The sequence below is a fragment of the Medicago truncatula genome, chromosome 2 (assembly GCF_003473485.1).
Source record: "Medicago truncatula cultivar Jemalong A17 chromosome 2, MtrunA17r5.0-ANR, whole genome shotgun sequence".
Taxonomy (NCBI): Eukaryota; Viridiplantae; Streptophyta; class Magnoliopsida; order Fabales; family Fabaceae; genus Medicago; species Medicago truncatula.
The window spans coordinates 35,189,738-35,213,818 of NC_053043.1; the positions used below are offsets into that span (position 1 = coordinate 35,189,738).

Genomic DNA, 24,081 nt, shown 5'->3' on the forward strand with positions numbered 1-24,081 from the left:
CTCATCATTTTTTTTATCTCTTTTTTCAACGTTTTTAATGTACACTTTTAAACTGCAGGGTGAGACCCCAATGTTCTTATAAATTTTAGAAGAAACGTGTTTGACTAACAGAAAATTTAAGACAGGCGTGACTACTATTTACTGTAATAAAGAATTTGTACATGCACAACTGTGAACCGAGACAGACAGTAAATAAACCATAATCGAATTAAACACATGAGCTGGATGTGACAGGCACGTAAACAATACATTATACATTCATACGTGTTTAATTTTGAATGGCCTGTACATTATAATGTTAAATTTCGCCAAATAGTCAAATAGTTTTAACCCCCTTGCAAGTATTATAGTCTTGTTGGTAGTAAAATTAATTTTATCTCAATAAGATAATATAAGATGGAGCTCAAGATTATTTATTTAATTAAATGTTTTGGATTTGATTTAAGTGTAAAATTGATTTATAGTAATAATTTGAATTCCTTAAAAAAAAGAAAGTAATAACTTGAATTGGATTTTGCACTTTCCTTAGACCTAATATATATTGAAAGTGTAAATAAATTTTAAAACATTTAAACGAGTCTATATTATATTTTTCTATATCATATTATTGAGGGTTTGTTTAACATGTGCATCATTGCGCATGTTACAACAGTGACGGAGTTAGGAAAAAAAAAGTTCAGATGAATCAATAAAATAAATTATAATATATAAACACAAATTAAAGTCGTAATAAACATTAAGCACGAAGTTGAAATGATGGAGTTTGACTAAAAAGATAGGGTGGATATTTAAATAATTACATATTTGACAACTACTATATAAATTACGATTTTTTTTACAGTACAACTATTAACTGAGAGAATTTTATTTAATTGACAGAACAATATGCAAGAGATTTGAAACCCATGCAAATTTGTAGGTCTATAAACCTCCGCTAACATGTCAAGTATATGCATCACATAAATCACGTATGTCACTTTTGAAACCGCCGAAAATTAAAATTGTTGAAAAATTGTTTAAAGTCTCGCAAAATAGACCTATAATTGAATTATTTAAATTTTTTGGGTGGGCCATTACATCATTTTATGAGAATTTGGATCAACCGAAATCTAAAATCGACACAACATTGTATAAAATATCGCAAAATTGACTTATGGTCGTTAATATTTTAATTTTTTCGGATGGGCCTTGAAGGGCTCTGCCTCTGTGTTACAACAACTGATAGTAGTAACTATTGTTCAAAAAACTAATAGTAGTAACTTTTTCTTGAAAAACAACAATTACTTATTCAAAAATTTTATATTTAATATTAAATGTACAAGTTAAAATACAAAATTTCTATATTAAACTTCTAAACATGTGTAAATTTGCACATGATAGAAAAACCCTGTTATTAATTACCTCTATTTTAGATTGTTAGTGTCAATCTCACCTGAGAACATGAGAGTTAACACAAAAAATATTATTAATCTTAAATATAATTATACATTTCCTTCAGATATATCTATAATATAAGGAATGATGGTTACACATGAACAACGATAAACATAAACCAAAAACAAATAAAAAGAGTTTACCAATAAAAATGGTCGGCATGGATATGTGTAAGACACATGATTCAAGTTCTTTCGGACTGTGCACTTCGTAAAAGGAAAAAGTTTTCAGATGTCTTTTTTTACTGACAATAGAACTACTACATATTATATTATCGTGCAATAAGAAAGTTCATGCTCGACATAATCATCCATTTACCTAGAGGTGCAGACCCAACTCCATCAGGAGTCGGAGTGTTATTGGCCTGGTTGAATCATTTATATGTCCCAATCAGCTCGAGATAACGATCATGGTCACTGGTTAGCTCTCGTGAGATATCAAGATAGATAATGCGACGATCATCAACATACATATAACTAGGTGTAAGGTATTATTCTAAGGTGTAAAGATGGTGGTGTTTAAGGCATTATCATGTGTTGCACGTCGTTTCAAGATGAGAGGTCTCTTGAGGTGATGATATGATCATGGGTAGCATCATGCAATAAGATTAGGTGTTCACTTCGGTGGGCTTGGATGTGGTTGATGGATGTTAAGATTAGTGCCAAATATACCAATCGTTAATCAAGTAATAAAACGATAAGTAGAGTACCGTATCCACATGGATTGTCCGTTCGTTCGAACAATTCGCGTTACTTATTTTTGTAAGTTTGACGGTATAAAAGTTTAGTTGCAATTTTTATCTGTTTGCAACAGAGCAAGTTTACCTATTTTGGTTGTAGAAAAGTAAACAGCGGTTAAGATTCTTCGAATCCCCTCTGTATATACGCTGTTGGATAATAAGTAATATAAATGTCGAGTTTATTTATTATAGGTAGACTATACAAGTGATGAGGCCGTTGAGACGTTACTAACCTACTTTGGTTTATACCTTCGATGGCTAACCGCACCTACTGATCGCACGGTAATCCTTACGTGTGGAGTCTTGCTAATTCAAAGGTAATTGAAACATAAACTTAAATTGGCTTTCCAATATTTTCTAGGGCAATGAAAGCCAAGGTTCCCTTAGGTCTGTCCATCTATGAATCTTAGGACACTCATAACACACTCTCTACACTTTCTTAGTAGTTCTACAAACGAGCAACTCTAATCTATGTCTACCTTACTAAAGGTTTCAAGAGAATGGTTTTATTAGGTTATAGCTTAAATCAGACAGCTAGGTGTTTGTTTCCCTGATTACTAACTAGTTAATTCCTAGGTTCAGTAAGGCACCACCAGACTCAATGGGCATCATCCACTAAATACTTACGTCTAGGGTCCATAATTATTCCAGTATCTTTGACTAGTTAATAATCACTTACTTCTTAGACATATAGGTATCAGTAAAGGGATATAAATATCAAGATATAAACATCTAGTTAGTGATAGAAATACTAGGCCCTATCACAACTTAAGTACCTAATCCAGGGTTGCACCTCTCACAGAAATAAACTACTTCCTAATAAAACTTAATAGCGAATAAAAGAATAAACAAAATAAAATAAATAACATGTTAAATTAAATAAATATCCAACAAAAATATACAGAGGTTCATCTTAGAACTCTAAGCTAAAAAGATTTAGTTACACATGGTAACTAAAAACAAATTACTAAAGAAAAAAATATACCCTAGAAAATCAAGGAGAAAATAGATTCTCTCCCAAAGCTCCAAAGTAGCCTTCCTCTTGAACTGCCACAGTTCTGAACGAAAAATTCTGAATGAGGAAGGTTAGTATTTATAATGAAGATTTTCAATTGGGTTTGGGCTAAAAACGCGGGCTTTACCCGCAAAAATGAATAAAATTACGCTTGCGCCCCCACATTTTAAGATGCTTGGGGTGCATAGCATATGCTTAAGGCACATATTGCCTTTAAGCAATGCTTAAGGCGCATATTGCATGCCCTAGGCGCATGGTAATGTAATTTCATGCCCTAGGCGCATGCTTATGTGATTCTGGGCCCAATTTCTCTTAACTTCGTCGTTTTTAGGTCTTCGTCTTCAAATAACTTGCCTCAGAACTTGGAAATAAAATTCCTTCCTATTTAAAGTCTCCTGATGCCTCTTGAATCTTCATTCTTTGTCTTCCCAAAGTCTTGACAATTCTTCAGTTGTTCTTGATTTGTCAATTTGCATGATTTCTCCGTGAATTACTTCAAAAACCCCCTAAAATTGTTATGTTTCGGTAAAACTAGAATTACAGACTCAAATATTGAAAACATTACAAAAGTCCCAAAATCATAGGAAATCATTCTAATATTCCTCCTTTTTGCTTGCTAAAACCTATTGGTAATGACTAAAAAACATGCTAAGAATAACGTAAGATGACCTGTCATCAATGGTTCGTTACTTGACCTTAATGTCATATTCTTAATATGATTTCTTTTTCCACCCTACTGGTTTCTCACGCGTGCCACTTGTTTCAAATTATATAATATGAAAAGTTCAAAAACACGTTAAAGACACCCTATAAAAACCTAATTTTATGGATTTCATAATACGAAATAAGTTTGAAGGATGCAAAAAGAAATTTTCTATTCTTATGAGCTTTGTTATTGAATGACACAAAGAATGATTTGGTCAAGCCTTTTAGGCCCGTACCACTTCAAATCGACTATAACTTTTTCCACCTTATCTGTTTCTCATGCACCCTATTTTTTTCTCCAAAATACCATTTGTTTGGATTATATAATCCCAACTGTGTTCGGATTATATAATTCAAAACTTTATATTTCTCAAATTTACATGACATCATTGACGTATAATATTAAGAAGTCATAATTTAAAATGACAAAAAATGAATCAAATTCTCATTTTTTTTAATAGATCATATCTTTCATATTACATTTACATTAACATTGAAGCTTATTACTCAACATTATTAAACACCTAATGTTGAACTTGGGGTGCAAAAAGATGGAGGGGGAAGGAGGTTGAGGTAAGACTTATTTCCTTTCTTGTAACACCTTCCCTTTCATCATAACTTATACAATATTGGTTTACGTTGTGGAATTATATTGTCTAATTTTTCTTGTGTCGTTTAATTTTTTTATGTGTTACGCACCATGCAAAACCCTCAAAACTTCAAGCTTCAATATAGTTTGGGACAGTTCAGATTATAAAACCTGAATTGTTTTTGACAATTTCAGATTTAATTCGAAAACACGTCATAATAGGGCACATTTATTTGTTTTTTTTTCCTTTTCTGGATTATAAAATCTGAACACTCCATATACACCATTCTTGTGCCAAGTATTCAGGAAAAACTAGTTCAAATTATATAATTCGAATTGTAACAACGCCAAGACTAAGCCTATTTGTAACATGGGTAGTCGGTTTAAAAACCATACTAACTATCATAACCCTATCCTTGTGTTTTAGGTCATTTTTAGTTGTTCTTGCCGTCTCTCAGTCGAAAACATGGTTTTTAGACTATTTGATCAGATTGCTCCGACAATTTTCCATAAAATTAGAAAAAAAGAAGGTGTTTTCAATTTGGTCATTTTCAACTATGTCTTCTAAATATCATGTCTTCATTTTTAATCATTTTCAATTTATAATCCGAACAAATGATATTTTGAAGAAAAAAATAAATAAGGTGCGCGAGAAACCGTTAGAATAGAAAAAGTAACTGTCTTTCTGTCCACGTCAGCTTAACTCAGTTGGTAAGCACAATTAATAATATAATACATGCAAGATTCGGAGTTCGAACCCCGAATACCGAAAAAAAAAAAATATTAAACTCATTTTAATCTTCAAGTGAGTGAAATGAGATCTATTGTAAAAATGGTCGGGCTTAGTTTTAGTTTGAAGTGAGTAAAGTGAGTGAATTAACGGTGATCAAAAAAGAAAAAGAAAAAAATAGAGTGAACTCTACTGAACTTCCCGTTGGAGCGGCAATGGGCGATGAGCGCAGGTATTCATGCGAAACAGCAGCCGATACAGTGGCATGGATCAACGACATCATCCAATTCCTCACTCCTCACTTCTCCTCCTTCATTAACCCTCACGTCGTTCATTTCTTCAAGGTTCCTCCTCCATCTTCTCCCAGCTAAAAAAATATTCTCTGTTTTTACAATTACTACAATTTAAACCAATTTGTTATCATTTCAGGATAGGCTTTGGGAGAATGTTAATGCTGAATGGATCAATTTCCTCAGAAGAGAACCCGTTCAGAATCTTCTCTTAATACCTTCTGGAGTAGTGCAGGTTCCTTTCTTTTATTTTCAATTTTTTTTTTCCGTTTTATTTATTTATTCATGTGGAATCTGCATTTAGTGTGTTTAGTTATTCAGTAAACCGTTATTTTGATCCTGAATGTATCAATTGGTGTCAATATAGTTGTAAGCACGGACATGTCGACACTGATAAATTTTTGAGTAGGATTTGTGGCCATTTGTTTTTGTCTAGCTTTTGCTAGCTTCTGAAGAGCTAGCCAGCTAGGGTTAGTTATTTTGCGTTGGCTTAGTCTGCCCTTGTACAGTTGTACCACAAGAGCTGAAAAATTTACGCACTGTGTTCTAATAATTAGGATTTGGTAGTGACAACCGAGGGCCTGTTGTTTCTGTTTATATTTTATGTTTTTGCTTTTAATTTCGAAACTGTCACCTTGTTGTCTATTTTCATAGATTTGTACAGGCTACACTAAAAATAGAAATGCAAAAATCTTTGAAATCATGGCAGTGGTTTGTAATTAAAATTGAAAACTGAAAACTAGAAATGAAATTGGAAATGTTTTTTCAAAGTAAACAAGCAAGTTTGTGTTGTGTTTGGGTGAGCATATGTCAAACTTGAATTTGTGAATGATTTTGATTTTGTAAAATTTTCTACCTTAGTTTGATAGATTTTGTTCAGATTACTTCTGATTTACATCAAAAAGCTGGGCTTGGGATCCTTCCCCGTGTTGATCCTTGCAACTCCCTTTTCTGTTTTTGTTATTTGCCTTGTGAATTAGGGTAACTTCTTTCTTTTGGATCCTATTTTGATAATTCAGGCCTTTTGCCCTGTGTCTTGCTCTATTGTTGTGAATGTGATGCTTCTGCAATCCAATCCTTTGCTTAAAAATAATAATTCAGGCTTTTTTGTTTTTTAAATTTTGTCATTAATTTGGACCGATATACTTAATTGGATAATTTTTTTTCTTTTTACAGATACTTAATAGGATCGTTAGTACATGTTATTTTTGCATTGTGTTTTGTTGCTCAGAAAGTGACTGTCATTTATTGTTAAACTGCTAAGTAGCTTGGTCTGTTTGATATAGTCTTCTTGGCTTGTTTGGTGAGTCTAGGTGGTCTCCCGCGAAATTGAAGTAATAGGTTTTAGAAGTACCAAGGTGGAAAATGCTCTATTTTGTCGTGTTTTGGTTGCCCCATTTTGTGCATTTTACCGAGGTATTAGGCTGGATTTTAAGCTGAGGTTTTTTACTTTTATGCTTATTACAAGCAGAATAGTTTATTTGGTTTTGATGCTATCGGTCAATTGCTATGTTTAGACGAGTTCTTAGAGTTATATGCCAGCTTATTGGAGGTAGTTTTTTGTAATTAAGTTATCTGAATTTAAAATTTGTCGTTTGTCTACTGTTCTTCGTCGGTTTGGACTTTGAAGGATACCTTATTTTCTATCTTTTATAGGTATGTTCTGCTTTATTGATAGTATATGAATTCTCTTCACCGAAAATCTTGGTGGCAGGATCACTGGCCTACTTCTCTGAAGGAGTTCATCCTAAAATTGAGGTCTATGGTGTTTTGTAGAGAACAAGCAGATATAAACACGGTATGTAACATTTACCAAGTCGACCTTCATCCTTGTGAAATCTGAGAAAATCTCGCTGATTGAAATTAATTATATAAAGGAATTTGAAAGCACTTGATTGATAATAATGATGAACAAATGCTATAGCATTCTATTTGGTCTTCGGACAATAGGATCCATATGACAGTTCACCGTTGGCAGTAATGCTTATTCTTCATTTGTTCTGGGCTACTTATACCGTGTAGTAATATCAAAATCTTAATTAGCATAGTTTTATTTTGCGACAAGACAACAACGTAATCTTTCAGTTGGTTGGCTATATCAATCCTTAATGAGCAATTCTTCATGTTTATTACCTTTTCATATTTCTTTGGCCATTTTATTTAAGGTGAGTTTATTTTGGCTTAAAAAAATGATGATTTTGTTTTAAAGTAATCTAGAGATTTTTGATAAAAGTTGAAGCTAATTTCCGTTTGTTTACTATTATAAAAATCATTTTTTTTAAGATTTGAAGCTCTTACACTTGAGTTCTTTGTTTTTAGAAAAAATAGATTTTGGAAAAGCTACTAGGAATAGCTTTTCATTTTGAGGCTAAAATTGAGTTTTTTAACAAAATGGATTTTTTAAAAATCTGATACAAACCCTAAAAAAATCATAAAAGTGATTTTTTGGTTATAAAAATAGATTTTTTTCAAAAAAATCCAAAACAAACGGGTCCTTAGTATGACCTCGTTTGGCCTTTATTTTTGCTCGATGGCAATTTATGTGGGTTCCTAATATTTGTGATTAGTTTTTTTTTAACTTAATGATAAGAAAGACGATTTGAAGACTCTATACATTTCGTTTGCAAGATACATTTATCTGAAACTTCTGTTTTGAAGGTTTTGCATTGAGCAGTCTTAGTATATTTGTTTTGTACTTGCAGGCATTACCTGGTCTGCAGATGACTTCAATTAACAGAGTTATTGCCCAGGGCATGAATGGGAAGAAAAAGCATGAAGTGAGTCCTTGATTATCATATATTTATAGTTTTGCCTTCTATATGTTACAAGATGTTGCTTTGGACCCAAGGTTTTAGACAAGCAAGTTAGGAGTCATAGATTCATTTTCTTTTGCATCTAGAAATTTATTGGCCTTCAATATCTCAGATAGAAACATTTCTTGTGTGCAGGTAGAAGCTCTTTCTGCCGTTGTAAGTATAGTTGCAGATAGTGTGAGAGCTGATGCCATTGTTGATGTTGGTGCTGGTCAGGTAGAGCTTCATTTTCTTTTGATTACTGCTCTGTTAGTCAAGTTACTGAAGCAGGGTCTTCTTGGCACGTTGAGTGGACATTTTTTTCATTTGAATCTTAGGGCGGGTCATAGTTTCTTTATAGGACACATAAGAATAGACAGTATTAGTCAAGATAATGGATGTCTGTTTATTTAGTGACACTTAGAGTATATGAAGAGGATTTCTAGTTAATAGTTTTAGTCACGTAAAACAGTTTAAATAGCAGAAGCAATAGAAGAAAGGCACTCAGGAACTTAGGTGTGATTACTGAGTGAAGGCTTTTTTTTCTCAAAGAAGATTTTCCAACTTCATTCTTGGTATAAATGGTTCATTTCTTTTGATTATTTCTGTAAGTTTCCCATCTTTTTCACAATCGAGTCCCTTCCGACACACATACACACGAGATCCAACACATTTGTCCAAATTAATAGGAATCCATGACAGAGAAAATATTGAGGGAGAGTGCTCAGAGAATTTCCCCTTCAAATAAATGACTTCCCTTGTCATGCAAGAATCTAAGCTAATTAAATGACTCCCTCCATTCTGATTACCCTTTTTTATCGAACTATTCCCGTCTAAGTAACTGACTAATTGTTCCAGTTGTCCTTAACTACCTTCCACTTACCTTTTCTCCTAACACTGCATCAATGTCAAAAATGGAAGTCCGTATATTGGTTGAAAGTGAGCATAAGTTATGCCTTCGCTTAGAATTAGATCCCTTTGTCAGAAAAGAAAGCCTGAATATTGTTTGAGCAACTAGCTTAATTTATAATATCTTTTTGTGATATGCTTGTCTTTGAATTTACTGCTCTGTTTTTGAATTACCTCCCTCAATATCAGAGATGAAATTTTTATATTGGTTGAGAATCCAGCATATATTTTTTGCCTTCACTAGTAACCAGAGTCGAAGCTATCATGCAAATGGGGTAGCCATTTTTTTATTTGAATAATTTAGTATATTTTGCAATTAGCTACCCCAGTAATATCTGCTTAGCTTCCACAAATGAGTTTAATTGTCAAAAACTAGTAGAAATAGGAAAGCTTAAAGATATCCACTTGTTTGATAGATGTATTTCGTCTTATTTTGACACTTTCGATCTCTTAAACAACTACAAAGAGAGCTTTGCTAACAGTAAAATTTTTCATTATTAACACATAAAATATATTTTATATATTCATTTATTTAGATTTGGCCCCCTTGCGAAAAACTGGCTAGCTAGTAACAATCTCATTGTCTGAGTCTACTTTTTGTTTGCTTTTTGAAACAAGTAATGTTTTCGTCTAATTTTAGTATGTGCCGAGTATCATTTTGTGCTATATTTTTAGGGTTATCTGGCACAAGTACTTGCCTTTCAATATCAGCATCCTGTCATTGCCATTGATGCATGTTCTCACCATGGGATGGTCACCGATGCACGGGCAGAGAGGATTAAGAAGCACTACACATCAAAGATGGTAAAATCTGGGTATGTCCTTCAATCTTCATCTTAATTACTGTAATGTGACCTTAATGACTGACAAATATATGAGCAGGCAAGAAGTGAATCTTTTGGATGTTAGGAATTCCAAGCATAAGTTCTAAATTATCACACCATGACTTTATTGTTTGAAATGAAAACTATGAGCGTGAGGGTTCTTAATTACTGTATATGTTTGGGTGAGTAATTGCAATTTGAATATGCTTTGGTAATTGTTCAAAGTTGACCTTATTGTTTTTTCGATCTCCTCAGTTTTATTTTTTCATCATTAGGATTCATTTATCTGTTCATTTGTTTTTGCTCTAGATCAGGTATGCAGAATTTGAATGTGCCGAAGACAATCACATGCCGTGTGTTGTCCATTGAATCTTTGAAAACCTTGGTTGAAACATCTGTGCCTAGTGATGATCATGAGCAATCCACATTAAGGGGGGAAAATCAAGAAGATAAAGGGAAACTAGATTGTCCCAATGACGCAAACAACAGGCCTTCAACTGTTCTTGCTGGCCTTCATGCCTGCGGTGATCTTTCAGTGATTATGCTGAAGTGAGTTTCAAAATATGGCGAAGCTTCTTTTTCTCTACCCTGCTTTTCAACTCATATAGTTGTTACTAATTTTTCTACCATGCTTAAATAATATCAGAAAAATGGTTGACAAACTCTAAACTACTGCTAAACAGTAGACACTCTTAACAACTCTAAACCACTCCAATCTAACAATACCTTCGGAAACTGATAAATAGTCAACCAAGTTGAGGTAACTTAAGCCACTTAATGACTTGAAATCTTGTACTTCTGCACAATTATCAGTAGGATATCATAGTCGAATTACATCTGAGTTATTACATTGTTCCTTATGTCGAAGTCACGTTTTTTCCTTGCATTTAATGCACTATTAACTTTATTATCATTTTTGTTCGTATATAACTTGTTAACTTCCTGTTTTATATCATTGGCATTTTTCTGTGTATGTTTCCTTATTACTTACTATCTGCATTCGGCAATCTTGTAATTGTTCTAATACTTTGCCTATAGGACTTTCTTAGGCTGCAGAGATGTTGAAGCTGTTGTTAGTATTGGTTGTTGTTACAATCTACTATCTGAAGAAAGCATTGGCGATGGTGAATCTCAATGTGGATTTCCAATGAGTCATGCTGTGAGATCCACTGGCTTGTCACTTGGAAAAAGTGCACGTGATCTTGCTTGCCAGGTACATGATCTTGCTGGTCCTCTCTCCACCCTCTATTTACAAGCATGGCATAGAGAGGAAAAAATAGTTGGAAGAAAACTGCTAAATTGTCACTTATTTTTAACATAATCCCATTGGGAGTCTTGGGGCTTTACGTAACACGGTAGAATGAGCTCCTTTTATAAAAAATATAAATCAAGTATCTAGATTTATATGTTCATCATCATCTCAAAAGCACTTGTTAAGTATTACATTTTCCCTATGATAATGAGTTTCACAAAAAATAACTTATCGACATCATTATACAATTTGAACGCTATGTTTCTTTACAAAGAGATTCTAAAACAAAACGATGAACTATTGAACTATGTCTTTCACCTTCAATCCATCCATGTACTGCCCATAAGATTGAATTAAAAAGAAGAATCCAAATGCTGAAAAGGATCTAATCAATTTAAAGCCATTGCCTTTCATCTATCTACTACCAAAAAAATTGAAATTTTTGGTTCCAACCATGTCCCTTTTCATGTCCAGTCGAATGGTAGTGTCTGCTAGGTGTTGAAGCCATATACAAGCATGCCCTGAACGTGTCACAGTCATGGTTGGGAAAAAAAATTGTACTTTGAATCTGACTGGAATGGTGCTGAATAGGCTAGCTTACTTAATTAACACAAATAGAATACAATCCATAGCCTACCATTAATTATGTTTTCTGCTGCTCCTGCACCACTTAGGGTTAGGATGAGGAGTACCAAACTACACTGGCTCATGTAGAACAAAAGACATTTTCTACTCAGACATAAATTAAAGTTACTGGTCCTGACTTCCCTGCAATAATTTTGTTTTAAATTTATATCTTATTTTTTACTGTCTAAGTTTTAATATTTAAGTCATGTGAGAGAAATTTACTGCATTATCTTCATTTTATCTTTTTAGAGTGCAGAGAGATGGAGGAGCCTTGATATGCATGCTGGCATTCACAACTTTGAGTTACATGCTTTTCGCGCTGCCTTTCAAATGGTACCGAATTATAACTTAGTTTTATTGCATGCTAAGTTTTAACTTCCTTTACAGCAAGCGGCGTAATCTTGCTCTTAATATAAAAAATATACATAACTACTTAACATTGCTTTTGTTGCTGAACATTAATAGTCAAATCAAATGTACTAAAGTTCCAAACTATGTAATCAATAAGACCACGAGATCCAATTTATCCAACCAGACTAGATCTACTTTGCCAAGCTTATCAAATTTTTGACCGTATGGTGGCTAGGATAAACAATGTTGTCCAATTTTTAGTCCAGTTTTTGTTGTTTCAATAGACTCGGATAAGCTTATTCTGTCGGCATTGGGTTAGAGATGTGTTGAACAAGCTACAGATTTTTCTCCCTTTATATCCTACTCTCTTCCTTTCTTTTCTTTTCCTCCCTTTCACGGAGGCACTTGCCACTCGGCACCCCCACTATTGCTGCCAGTGCCCCCACTTCCTGACAACCTCCACCTTCGCTATCATTGTCATGGATAATGAAATACAAAGTTCATTTTTTTTATCTGATAGTTAATCATCTCATGTTAATAGTTTACAAAGAAGAAATTCACAATGTTTCTGATCTCAATTATTGCTTGAATCCAAAATTTGCTGTGTTGTCTTTTGCCCTAATTCGCTTTTGATTTTTTTGTTTTTTGGAGTTAGAAAATGGAGAATTTTTTAAGCTAGAGTTCTAACCATTTTTCTGTTTAGAGAGGAGATGATCTTATAAGTTCCTTAAGACACGAGTATTTTATACAGGATTTCTCAGACTGATGTTTAAATGTAATGGTTTTTCTATTGGTTTCATCTCTCTTTGTTTTTCTTGTAGGCGTATGCCCTGTTCTTCTTCTAGTATTTTCTTTTTCTTTCATGCCCTCCCCTCCTTAAACGAAAAAATTATAAAATCTTTTACCCACTTTATGTTTTGAATTTATATCATAATTTTTAGGCAAAATTACACTTTTAGTCCCTTAACTTAATTTCAGTTAACAATTTGGTCCTTTATCTTTTTTTAATTTCAATTTTGTCCTTTTGGTCCATTTTCATATGGATCTTCAAGCTTCAAATCTAATATTTTTATGCAAACATAGATGAACACCATAAAGTTAAAGATTTAATGTCATAAGAAAATAAAACCATGAATTTGAAGCTTGAAAATTCATATGCAAATAGACCAAAAAGACAAAATTGAAATGAAAAAAAGATAAAAGACCAAACTGTTACCTAAAATTAAGTTAAGGGACTAAAATTGTAATTTTGCTTAATTTTTATTTGGTTGGGAAATGTTATTCTAGTTAACATCAATGGGATTTCATATTATGATTTTGTTTTGATTTTTTTTAATTGAATAATTTACATACAGACATGCAAAAACTTGTTGGTAAGGGCTCAGCCATCTTGAGACGGTACAAGTTGGAAATTGGAAAATGCAACTAATTGAAATGCAGTAGATGATATGTGGAGAAATATTTGTTGTATTATAACTCTTGTGGCTAGTCCTCTACAATTCACTTTCTTTGCTTAATACCCATCATGGTGAAGAGGCATTATGTATTGTATCCTACAAAATATAGAGCATTGAGACCAACATCCTTCTCAAAAGTTACCCAAATTAAAATAAACAAACACAATGCATACAAACACCAAAAGATCACCATAATGTAGTTGATTATACTATTGCATTCTCCTCCAGGAATTGAATATAACTCCTTTTCTAGTGGTTCTCCACAAAATACTCATTCCCTTCCCCCCTAATTTACATCCTCTCTGCTGTCAATTTATATATGTATTTTTTGCTTCTAAAGGTTCTTTCTAAATATTATCCGGAAGTTGCGATCAGTACTCCTTCAATTGGACGCAAAGGGAAGGCTCTGCGTAGGCGAAACCAAAGGAGATCTGCAGAGTCTGACTCTAAGCTGCACCTTAAAGGAAGTACATGTAACACGAGACAAAATTTCCCTGCTGGAGTGCCTGCTGAGTCAAAAGCTGGTATTGAAAATCCCTTTTCCTGTTTACCTTCTTTCCAACACCTAAAAATGATGGAATAAACAAAAAGTTAAGATGAATAGAGATAGGTAGTCATGGGATGGCAATGGGTACCCTATGGGTATTGGGTAGGGTACTGCAATGCCCTTCCCCCATACCCGCATTTGTAAAATATACTCGTACCCATGTCCGCACCTTTGTGGACAACAACTTTAATACTCTTCCCCATACCCTATGGGTACCCAAGTGCCCGTACCCGCACCCATTACCCGCACTTTAACTATGAAAAGACATTAAAAACATCACAATTGAAATAAAACTATGGTCCAATTTTTTTTAAATTAACTCATAAAATAGTATGAATTCGATCGTAGTATTTAGTCAAATAAAAAACATCCAAAATATCCCTAAAAAATTTTACACAGGCAGGATGGAGCCGTTATTGTAGTAAGTAGTTTTTTGGTTTAGGTTTAGGTTTAGGCTTAAATAGCTAAATAAATAAATTAATTATACACCAAAAATAAATAAATTATTTACGATATTATATAAATATGTATATGCGTGGTTGCGGGGCTGAGCAGTATAGTACCCTTACCCGTGCCCATACCCATTTAAATTTGTGGGTATTACCCGGACCCGTGCCCAAACCCATGAAAGCGGGGTTTTACCCTACCTATCATGGGTATTTTTTGCGGGCACCCATCGGGTCTGGGTCTAATTGCCATCCCTCACGATCTTAATGCATTCTCAATGGGGCTTCTTCAATGGATATGCAGAGAGTTGCTTACTGCATTTGTTTAGTCTTGATTGCCCAGTTCATTTATTTTTTGTTCTCTTTTAGCAGGACACCTTTTTGTTTGATATTGTACTGTGTCTCTTCTTGCTAATAACTTTATCTATTTTCCTAAAACACTAGGTAAGATCTTTCTGCTGCTACAGAAGCAGACTTTAAAAGTTGATACATGTGACAGGATATTCATCCACATGTTTAATTAAAATAACTTTTGATCTGATGATGCTGCCATTTGAATCACTTATATATATATATGGGGAGGGATATTTTGACTCCAAGAGTAACTCAAAAGAGTTACTCCAAATCCTGACCCTTCATCCTAATATTAATTAATGGCTATAATTGATTCTTAATCATCCCTATATCATGATCTTTCCATACCTTCTTCCTAATTCCGACGGCAAAACACTTGGAAAATGGCTTTTGATACATACTGATACATGTGTTGCCTTGAATTCAATCCAAAAGAATTATTAGAGGTACGGTTTCACAATTTTGTTATGTTGTTTTACTGCTACAAATCATTGTGCACAAGGAATCGGTTTCATCAAAATTCCATGTATAATCGGAAGCCACTCATCAAACTAGGACCTTTTAATTTGCAATCAACGGGTTTTGAAACACAATATTTTCAATAATTTGGTGCAGTTTTGTTAAAAGGTTCGATTCATATATTAAATTGATGGACGATGGTGCTTCATCAATACAGAAATGGATCAAAAGAAAACCTAGAAAGAATGAATCAATTTTCTAATGAAGAATAAAACGATATTGAAAATTGAAATTCTAAAATTGAAAAACAGAAGTCTTAGAAATCCGAAATTGAAAATCAAAGGCATGGCATTTGTAGAGAAAATCGTTTGCCATTGCCACTGAACACTGCTAGGTTGAAAGGGATGAATAAGCCACACATGTGCATTGCTCCTGATTTAGCCACACCTAGGGATTATTCAGAGTTAATCTTAGCTATTAATTATTATTAAGATGAAGGGTTTAGATTTGGAGTAACTCTTTTGAGTTACTCTTCCCTATATATATATACACACACACACTTAATCTTTGTCAATGTGTTGCAGAAGGGACTTTTGGCTCTGCATCAGAAACACAAACCTTATCTGGTGAAATTTCTTCCAATGAAAGCGCTGAATATGAAGGGATTAAAATTGATAACAAATTCTCAAATTTTGAGAATTTCTGCCAGTCTGGATTGTCTCATCTTGGACTTAAACATTCACATGATGTAAGCCTGCAAGGCACATGGAAGGAAGTAGAACCATTTTCTGTATGTCAATTTCAATTTCTTCTATTATTTCGAACTATTATCATGATAGTGCTCATAGGTTCTAATTTTACTTTGTCTAGGATTTTATTTTTTTTTAAACAGTTTTTGCCTGTTGCTTATTTATGGTTTCTTTTGCTACTTTTAAATTTTAATGCAATTTTAAAATACTGTTTATAATTAGTACTCAGTGGGATTTGAATTTGAAACTTCATGTGTCCCTCTGATTGAATTATTTTGTTTATTTGGTTGGAAATGGTTTCCTTTTGATGAGAGGAAACAACGGTTGACTTTGAGTGCATAGCTTAGTTTAATGACTTAGTTTACACATTCAGTTTTGACATCAGTATTAAGTTGTTTAAGCTTGAAAATATGTGTATATAAACATAAGAATTGAAGTTTCTTGTGTTGAATGAGATGTAGCGGTGGTAGATTGGTTAGATGCTTCATTGCATCTTTATTGCATTCTAACAGTCATTTAGGATAAGATATATTTGTTTAAATGACATTTCTATCCATTGGTAACTCTTTCTTGTCTTGTGTTGGCATGTCCATATAATTGTGTTCATAAAATAAAGTTCTCTGCAGAATTAAAATAAAATTGTTATAAGTTATAACTGCATTTAGAACAATGTTAGCTAGAATTCCAAAAAGGGTTTTTCTATCATGTGCAAATTTGCACATGTTAAGAAATTTTAAATAGTAACTTTGCATTGGAACTTGTATATTTTGTATTAAATATATAGCAAAGTTTTATGCTATAATCCAAAAAAAGCAAAGTTTTATGCTGTAATCCAAGTAAAAAATTGAACTATCTTGTACTTATTGATCTTGCTATTCTATACAGGACCTTATAGGACCATATTGGTCTCTCAGAGCTGCTTTAGGGCCTCTTTTGGAAACTCTTATTCTGCTTGATAGGCTATTGTTTCTTCAAGAGCAAGGTAATGCATTGGAAGCCTACCTGTTGCCAATATTTGACCCAAATATATCTCCCAGAAATGTGGCTATAATTGCCAAAAAGATTGACAAAGATTTAAGGTCATCCTGACACTGAAAGGTAACTAATATGTCCACGTGCATCGTTTATGCGTATCTCCATCCCATACCTAATTGCATCTCCTTGAATGTCCTTTTACTTCATTGTTCTGTTGTTGCATTTCTTTATAGCAGAATATAACCACTTATTTATTTTTTTTTTCAACCAAAAAAAAGGCGTGAAGCATCTGTCTTCAATTATAAGTGACTCATCATCAAAATGATTTTTTTTTTCCTTTTCTCACATGTTGATAGTATTAAATCTCTTAAACAATTTAACGTACCAATATTCTCCATATCCTCTTAGGTGAAGAATGTAAATTCTTGTGGCACAAGGTCCTGATGCTGCTGCCACGGTTCAATACCCCACTATCTTGATAGTTCAGTTAATTCTCAAGATCATATAGGGTGAAGGTCAAGTTCATAGGGGACAGGGCTGCAATCCAAATCGTGCTGTCATCATTCAATCCCACTATTCCCCTCTCGTTGGAAAAAGGGGTGTTGTTACTCAACTCAGGTTCCAGTTGGTCTCACATCACGAGTAGCTACTTTGTAATCATTATTCATATGTAGTCCCATAATAGCTAGCTTGGCAATTAACTAAAATGATACAAGCTTATAGAGTATTTACGCCCGTTTTATTTAGTTATGAAGTTACCGGATTCTTTGAATGCTATCATTATTTTTGTTTTCCTTTCCCCTGTGGTCATAGGGTTTTGGACTGATTTTTTTTTGAAGTATTGTGCATTCTCAATATATATTGCTATAAGTAGTTTTCATGGGCTGAGACTACGTAATAGATGCAGGGGTCAAAGTGCCTAGTTCTTTGAGAAGCTGAAAGTTTAGCCAACACTTTTGTTCAGTGCAACTTCATTTATTTTTACAGTTAGTGTGACTTCATTAAAACAATGTTTTCCTTCGGTATCCATCTTTTCTAGAAGTATGTTTGTTCCTGCTGATTCACTTCAGCAATTGATTGTTATATTTGGTTTGCAATATTTTTCTAATGGTTTACAGATACTTTTAAGAAAGACCTAGAACATTACTAAGAAATATAAGTTATTTATGATTTCTATAGAAATATGATATTTGATAAAATATTATGGCGTCGTTTGATCCATGTATCCGATTCTATTTAGCGGGATAAGACTCAGTTGTTGTCGTTGTTGTTTGTTGTTATACAAATACTTTTAAACCCTTATTCCATGTTTTTTTTTTCCTAAAACTAGAAGGCCTACTAAAGTAATGTGTTCCGTAGCAGAAATACTAGCTTATTATAATTTAAATGTACAATGACAAATGATTTCAAAGAGGATGGACCTTCAATTTGATGACTTTGACTCTATGATTAAGTTTGAAATAAGGATATCGAAAGAAAAGATGGTTTTAACGAAGTTACTTGTAGTAAACAACCGTTTTAGCCAACCTATCATTTTCTCAAGGATTTTTAGTAAAATATGGTTTCAGCATAGCCAACAACATGCTCTCTTTCATTGGTAAAAATTTGGTGCGACCTACATAATTTTAGACAATAAAAAAGTGTTGAAAAAAGTGTGTTAGAGAATGTGTTCTTAATATTATTCATATTGTTTTAATGAAAGATATTAATGGAAAATACTTTGAGAAACTGATGGCTTGTAAAACAATGAAAGGAGTACAAGTAGTTGCATAACTGATAAATAAACTCATTTTTTTTCCAAATATAAAAACTAGAATGTGATGTTTCAAGTCTAACAAAAAGCAATATTATCATGTAATAATAATGAGATAATAATTTTGTCAAATAAAATAATGAGTTACAGTAATACTTATTTTATATAACTCTGGCTCTTAAAAGACTTGGTTCTATTCTACCCGCTAGGTAATTGAAATGGTAAGAATTGAAGTTTACAAGGAGACAAATTTAAACGGAAGAGTTGTCCCACTCACGTTGTCTTTTCACCTTTGCCTTGTCTTCTAAGTTTTTCATATAACTAGCTAATCCTCTGTGACTCACTCCCAGAGCCGTTCCTTGGCATGTGCAAGGAGCTTTACGGAGCCGAGCCTCCAATTTATGAGAGTCTCAATTATTTGTAGGGGTATGAGTATAATTGTTGGGATATAGGATAATATCTTTTGTTATGTAAGTCTAAATCAAACACTTATTATTTAACAAAAATAAAGAATAAATGGACAAGTTAGGTCAAACACACACATCTATCAACAACAAAAATTCAACAAAACAAATTAAAATCAAAATAATGCTTATTGTTAATTTGCAATTGTTTAAATTATCATTAATTATTTTTATTAGAAGCCATTTTTAATATTAGAGCCGAACCTCCGATTTGATTGGAACGGCCCTGCTCACTCCCTCTCCCGTCTTCATTAGAGCTCAACTCTTCTATTATAGATTCTAGCTCATCTTTTAGTAGTTCCTCTGTGTTACTTCACTGGGCTTTTGTTACACATTTCTATTTTATTTTGGCATGCCACGCCCCGTACTTGCGCTTCATCTCGGCTTCTACCTCATTCCACTCCAACTTGATACCATGCAAGAAATAGCGCCGCTCTTAAATCAGATATTCAGACTCAAATTTTCATCACAAAAGTTCATTTCAATTATGATAAATTATAGAGAAATGCTAGTAACACACACTTTTCAACACACCATCTTTAATTGATTAAAATCCACATGAGACTCACTAAATTTATATGAGACCCACATAATTTGGTGGGGCCCATATGAATAGTTAATAGAAAAATGAAATGATGTGTTTGTGAGTTGTGAGCAATCCTAGGTGTCTAAATAGCAACTTTCCAACCTGCATCCTCGCTAGTAATTGGGCTTTGGTCCAGACAGAAAAGCCCAAAAGCTAAACCCCTTACACTCTAAACCCTAATTCCTCTTCTCAAACACGTTCATTCCTCTTCTCAATATTTCTGCCATAATCACCCCATCCTCAACCTACCATGGCCACCGTAACCACCAACTCCGACACCGTCGCAAAAGCCGTAGACTCTCTTCTCAAATGGCGCAAATCACGATTAGAAACCGAAAAACCCAAACTCTTCGACGAAGACGAAGAATTTGTTTATCTCATCTTAACCCTAAAGAAAATCCCATCAAAAGGTCGCGTTAACCCTCACAAAATTCCAATCCCTCACTCACTTATCTCCGCAGCATCGGAACAGTGTCTCATTATCGATGACAGAGCTAACAAACCCTCTCGTATCACTAAAGATGAAGCTCAGAAGAAAGTTCAATCGGAATCGATTCCTATTTCGAAGATTCTGAAGCTTTCGAAGCTCATGACGGATTATCGTCCGTTTGAGGCGAAAAGAAAGTTATGTAATTCTTATGATTTGTTTTTTGCTGATAAAGCTATTGTGCCGTTGTTGCCGAGGTTATTGGGGAAGCAGTTTTTTAAGAAGAGGAAGATTCCGGTTCAGGTGGATTTGCAGAAGAAGAATTGGAAGGAGCAGATTGAGAAGGCTTGTTCTTCTGCTTTGTTGTTTTTGAGGACTGGGACTTGTAGTGTGGTGAAGGTGGCTAAGTTGAGTATGGAGAGAGATGAGATTGTTGAGAATGTTGTTGCTGCAATGGAGGGTGTTGTCGAGGTTTTACCGAAGAAATGGGCGGTTGTTAGGTCTTTTCATGTTAAGTTGTTGGAGTCTCTTGCTTTACCGGTTTACCAGGCTGTTCCGGATGTTAGGTTGAAGATTGAGGGGGTTAAGGATTTGGAGGATAAGTTGGTGAAGGATGAGAAGAAGGTGAAAGACGCGAAGAAGAGTAAGAAGAAAGGGAGGATTCATGAGATTAAGTATATGGATGATAGGATGAGTTCAGATGGTGATGATCGCAGTGTTGATATTGATCTTGATGATGATATCGATGATGTTGTTGGTGGTGTTGGTGGTGGTGATAAGGTTGATGATGATAGTGAGAATGGTGAAATCGAGAGTGGAGTGTTGGTGAGTAAGACGGGGAAGAAAGGAGTCAAAAAAGAGGATTCTAGTGAGTTGGGAAGTGTGAAATCATTGAAGGGATCTGCTAAGAGGAAGAAGAAAGATGGGTTGGATGTGAAGTCTGCAGAAGAAGGTTCGATTGAGAACAGTGAAAAGAAAAAGAAGTCATCCGTGAAGGAAAAGGGTTCAGAGAAGAAGAATAGCAAAAAGGAATTATTGGTCAAGGATGAGGGTTCGGACAAGAAGAAGAGAAAGACGGCAGATGTGAAGGTCAAGGGTAAGAAAAGTAAGAAGGCTCTATGATGTGTGACTGTTGATGTTGGAGAGATTTTGTTGTTACAATTTATTGCTTGATGTGGCTCTGTGCAATGGCAAATTTTGTTTTCTTAGAATATTATCTTATTTATTGTATTTTGTTTTTGGTTATAATGATGTTTACTATTTCAAATGTACTCTTTTTAAGCTTTAGAATGGTTCTCTACAGTCAAAACTCAACATTGTTTCTCATTTTACAGTGATATTAAGTTATTTTAGTCTTTTCAATACTGTCACTGCCATAAATATATGAACTGCGTGAAGTAATTTTCAACAATTTCTACTGAAAATGTGGGATAATAGGTATGTGGATAGAAGTGTATGGTGTCCTTTGCTTGTTCCAGATTTTTGTTGTGATATTGTTGCTTGTTCATGTTATTCTTGCTTGTTCCTGCTAAATGTATGTTTTCCCTGATCTTTGCATTTAATTTGCTTGCCTGTACATTGTGTTGTGCTGTAAGTTGCAATGGCATTGGCAATCATGTTGCTTCTGATATACGTTTTCAATTCTGCTTATGTTTGGAAATATTTCTGAAATATTTGACCTCTAATACAAACATAGGAAGATGATTTCAATCAGCAGTAAATCATTTTTCTGTCAAACGATATAGCTCCATGATGAAAACTGAGTTTAACAAAATCTGTGTCTTCCAATTCTTGTTTGTTTTTGTTTGCCTTGTTCAGACTTTCCTTTGACTGCAATTCCTCATTTATTCCAATGAATGTATAAATGATCTCATTCCTGTAAATATAACGTACATCCTATTTGAATTTGTACTTCGTATGATGTTGTGGTGATTTCATAATGTGGATTCTACGAAAACTCACTGTCTTTTGATGAAATTGATGATTATTGTAGTATATAATTCAGCTAAATATTGTTAGTGTTGACATGTAATTTAGACTTGTAGAAATGATTTTGGATGTGAATCGTAATCTTCTCTATTTCTCCTCTCTAAATGTTAAAAAAATGGATTATTAAGAATTCCTGGTTCTCAATTGTCTTTGTCTATTTGTCCTGTCCTGAAATCTATCAATAGCCTCAATTGATTGAAGATAGAAGGATAATTGCCTGTTACTCAGCCTGTTAAGTTAGAAGCCATGTCTTTAGTTGACTAGTCATTCACATATTCTCTGTGATACTTACATTGTTTGCTGGGCCGAGAGTTTAGTGTTTCTATGCTTTGATTTCACTGCCATGGTGGTGATTGGTTGCTTGTGTAAGCTCTTTCATTTTCCATCCTACAAAGTATTGGAAAGGAAAGAGATCTGGGAAGCTTTAAGTACCCCGCAAAGAAGGTAGACCTGGAATTTGTTTATCCTTTTTTGAAAGAAACTTTTGTACTTGTTGTGATGAATGGTTTTATTTCTAGAGTTGACATATTTTTATCTGTTTTGATTTTTTAGCATAAAAATGTCTCTTTGTTTTTATTTTCAAAGTTTACTCTGATGAAGATTTTGTCAAACTGTCATTTTGGTGGTTATTCTGTGAAGATATTTAAAGAAAAGCTTAAAAGATTGAGAAGTCATGATGGTGATTTCAGATTTTAGACTGTCTCTGATTTGATTTCACTGCCACATGTGTTCTAGTATATATATGAGTTTCTAGCATATACATTTGTTTTGTATTGTAGATGCTCTAGTAATATCTTTTATGGTTGATTCTGTGGCAGTTTGATAATATTGGTTCTATAGCGAATTGCTACTCGGTCATAAAGTGATAATGAGATAATTTTGTCATCGTCAAAGACAACATGAATCTTAGGTAGTTTTGTGAAAATGGAATTGGAAACTAGAAGTTTGTGTACGTATGAAATCGTTAGTCAATTTTTAACATATCAAAGGTAAATGCCTCAAGTGATAGTTTTTGCCTCGTTTTTTATCACTGTTCTGCTGTTTTTCTTGGACTGGTGCGGCTCTCTGTGGTTTTTGGAGTGGGGGCAGGTGTTTTCTCTGTTCCAGGGAGCGGCTGTTAGGAGTTTTAGAAGTTGGCTTCTGTTGTGTTCCTGCTCTCATAATCTCTTGTGCCAAAAGTGCTTAAATAACCATTTATCTGAATATGTTGGTATTGTCTTCCAGATTTGTCTGCGATCTTACCTTCCAATCCCGTTCAAACTACTCTTTGTATTCCTTCTGTACTGGTAAAATTCGCTAGTTGAAATGGTAATACATTCTCAAATTTAAGAAATACATTGTGATGTATGTTGCAATGGCATTGTCAGTCATGTTGCTTCAGATGTACGTTTTCAATTCTGCTATAGTGTTTGGAAATATTTCTAAAACTAAGCATGGTAGTTCTGTTATAATGAAAATTTGGGACTGTTTCACTCTCTTTTGGTCGTCACTTGCTGTTTGAAATAAGTGTTTGTGCGAAATTCTATGACCATGCAAGACTTTCTCATGGTTCATCACTTTTTAAGTATCCTTCAATGATGGTGTTTTTGTCTGTCAAGTAGTGTTATTTTCACTATTA

General features: G+C 33.8%; 2 protein-coding genes across 6 annotated transcripts; both read left to right on the top strand.

The window, feature by feature from the left end:
- The first annotated feature begins 5,327 nt into the window (after positions 1–5,327).
- Positions 5,328–18,178, top strand: LOC11424717 (protein RRNAD1). 5 transcript variants are annotated; one of them, XM_003595923.4, is made up of 13 exons: positions 5,331–5,556; positions 5,642–5,737; positions 7,217–7,300; positions 8,205–8,279; positions 8,451–8,531; positions 9,879–10,018; positions 10,337–10,576; positions 11,066–11,240; positions 12,156–12,239; positions 14,055–14,238; positions 16,105–16,310; positions 17,155–17,367; positions 17,653–18,178. In XM_003595923.4, exons 1-12 carry the CDS (start codon positions 5,428–5,430, stop codon positions 17,356–17,358), a joined length of 1,698 nt encoding a protein of 565 aa, XP_003595971.2. In that variant the 5' UTR covers positions 5,331–5,427; the 3' UTR covers positions 17,359–17,367; positions 17,653–18,178. The 5 variants fall into 5 exon arrangements, with proteins under 5 accessions (XP_039686578.1, XP_024631438.1, XP_024631436.1 ...); XM_024775669.2 differs by having other exon boundaries at positions 5,517–5,556; positions 7,159–7,300; XM_039830644.1 differs by lacking the exon at positions 17,653–18,178 and having other exon boundaries at positions 5,328–5,556; positions 12,163–12,239; positions 17,155–17,294.
- A 2,046-nt stretch (positions 18,179–20,224) lies between these two features.
- Positions 20,225–21,836, top strand: LOC11418643 (ribosomal L1 domain-containing protein 1). Its single transcript, XM_003595924.4, has one exon. The coding sequence runs from the start codon at positions 20,298–20,300 to the stop codon at positions 21,594–21,596; it is 1,299 nt and encodes a 432-aa protein (XP_003595972.1). The 5' UTR covers positions 20,225–20,297; the 3' UTR covers positions 21,597–21,836.
- The last annotated feature ends 2,245 nt before the right edge of the window (positions 21,837–24,081 follow it).

What these genes read in the sequence shown, in the direction of transcription:
- LOC11424717 (XM_003595923.4), top strand. Translation starts at nt 5,428, where the DNA reads ATGGGCGATGAGCGCAGGTATTCATGCGAAACAGCAGCCGATACAGTG. An exon ending in TACCTTCTGGAGTAGTGCAG is followed by an intron (nt 5,738 to 7,216) that starts GTTCCTTTCTTT and finishes TCTTGGTGGCAG; the next exon opens with GATCACTGGCCTACTTCTCT. An exon ending in GCCTGCTGAGTCAAAAGCTG is followed by an intron (nt 14,239 to 16,104) that starts GTATTGAAAATC and finishes AATGTGTTGCAG; the next exon opens with AAGGGACTTTTGGCTCTGCA.
- LOC11418643 (XM_003595924.4), top strand. Translation starts at nt 20,298, where the DNA reads ATGGCCACCGTAACCACCAACTCCGACACCGTCGCAAAAGCCGTAGAC.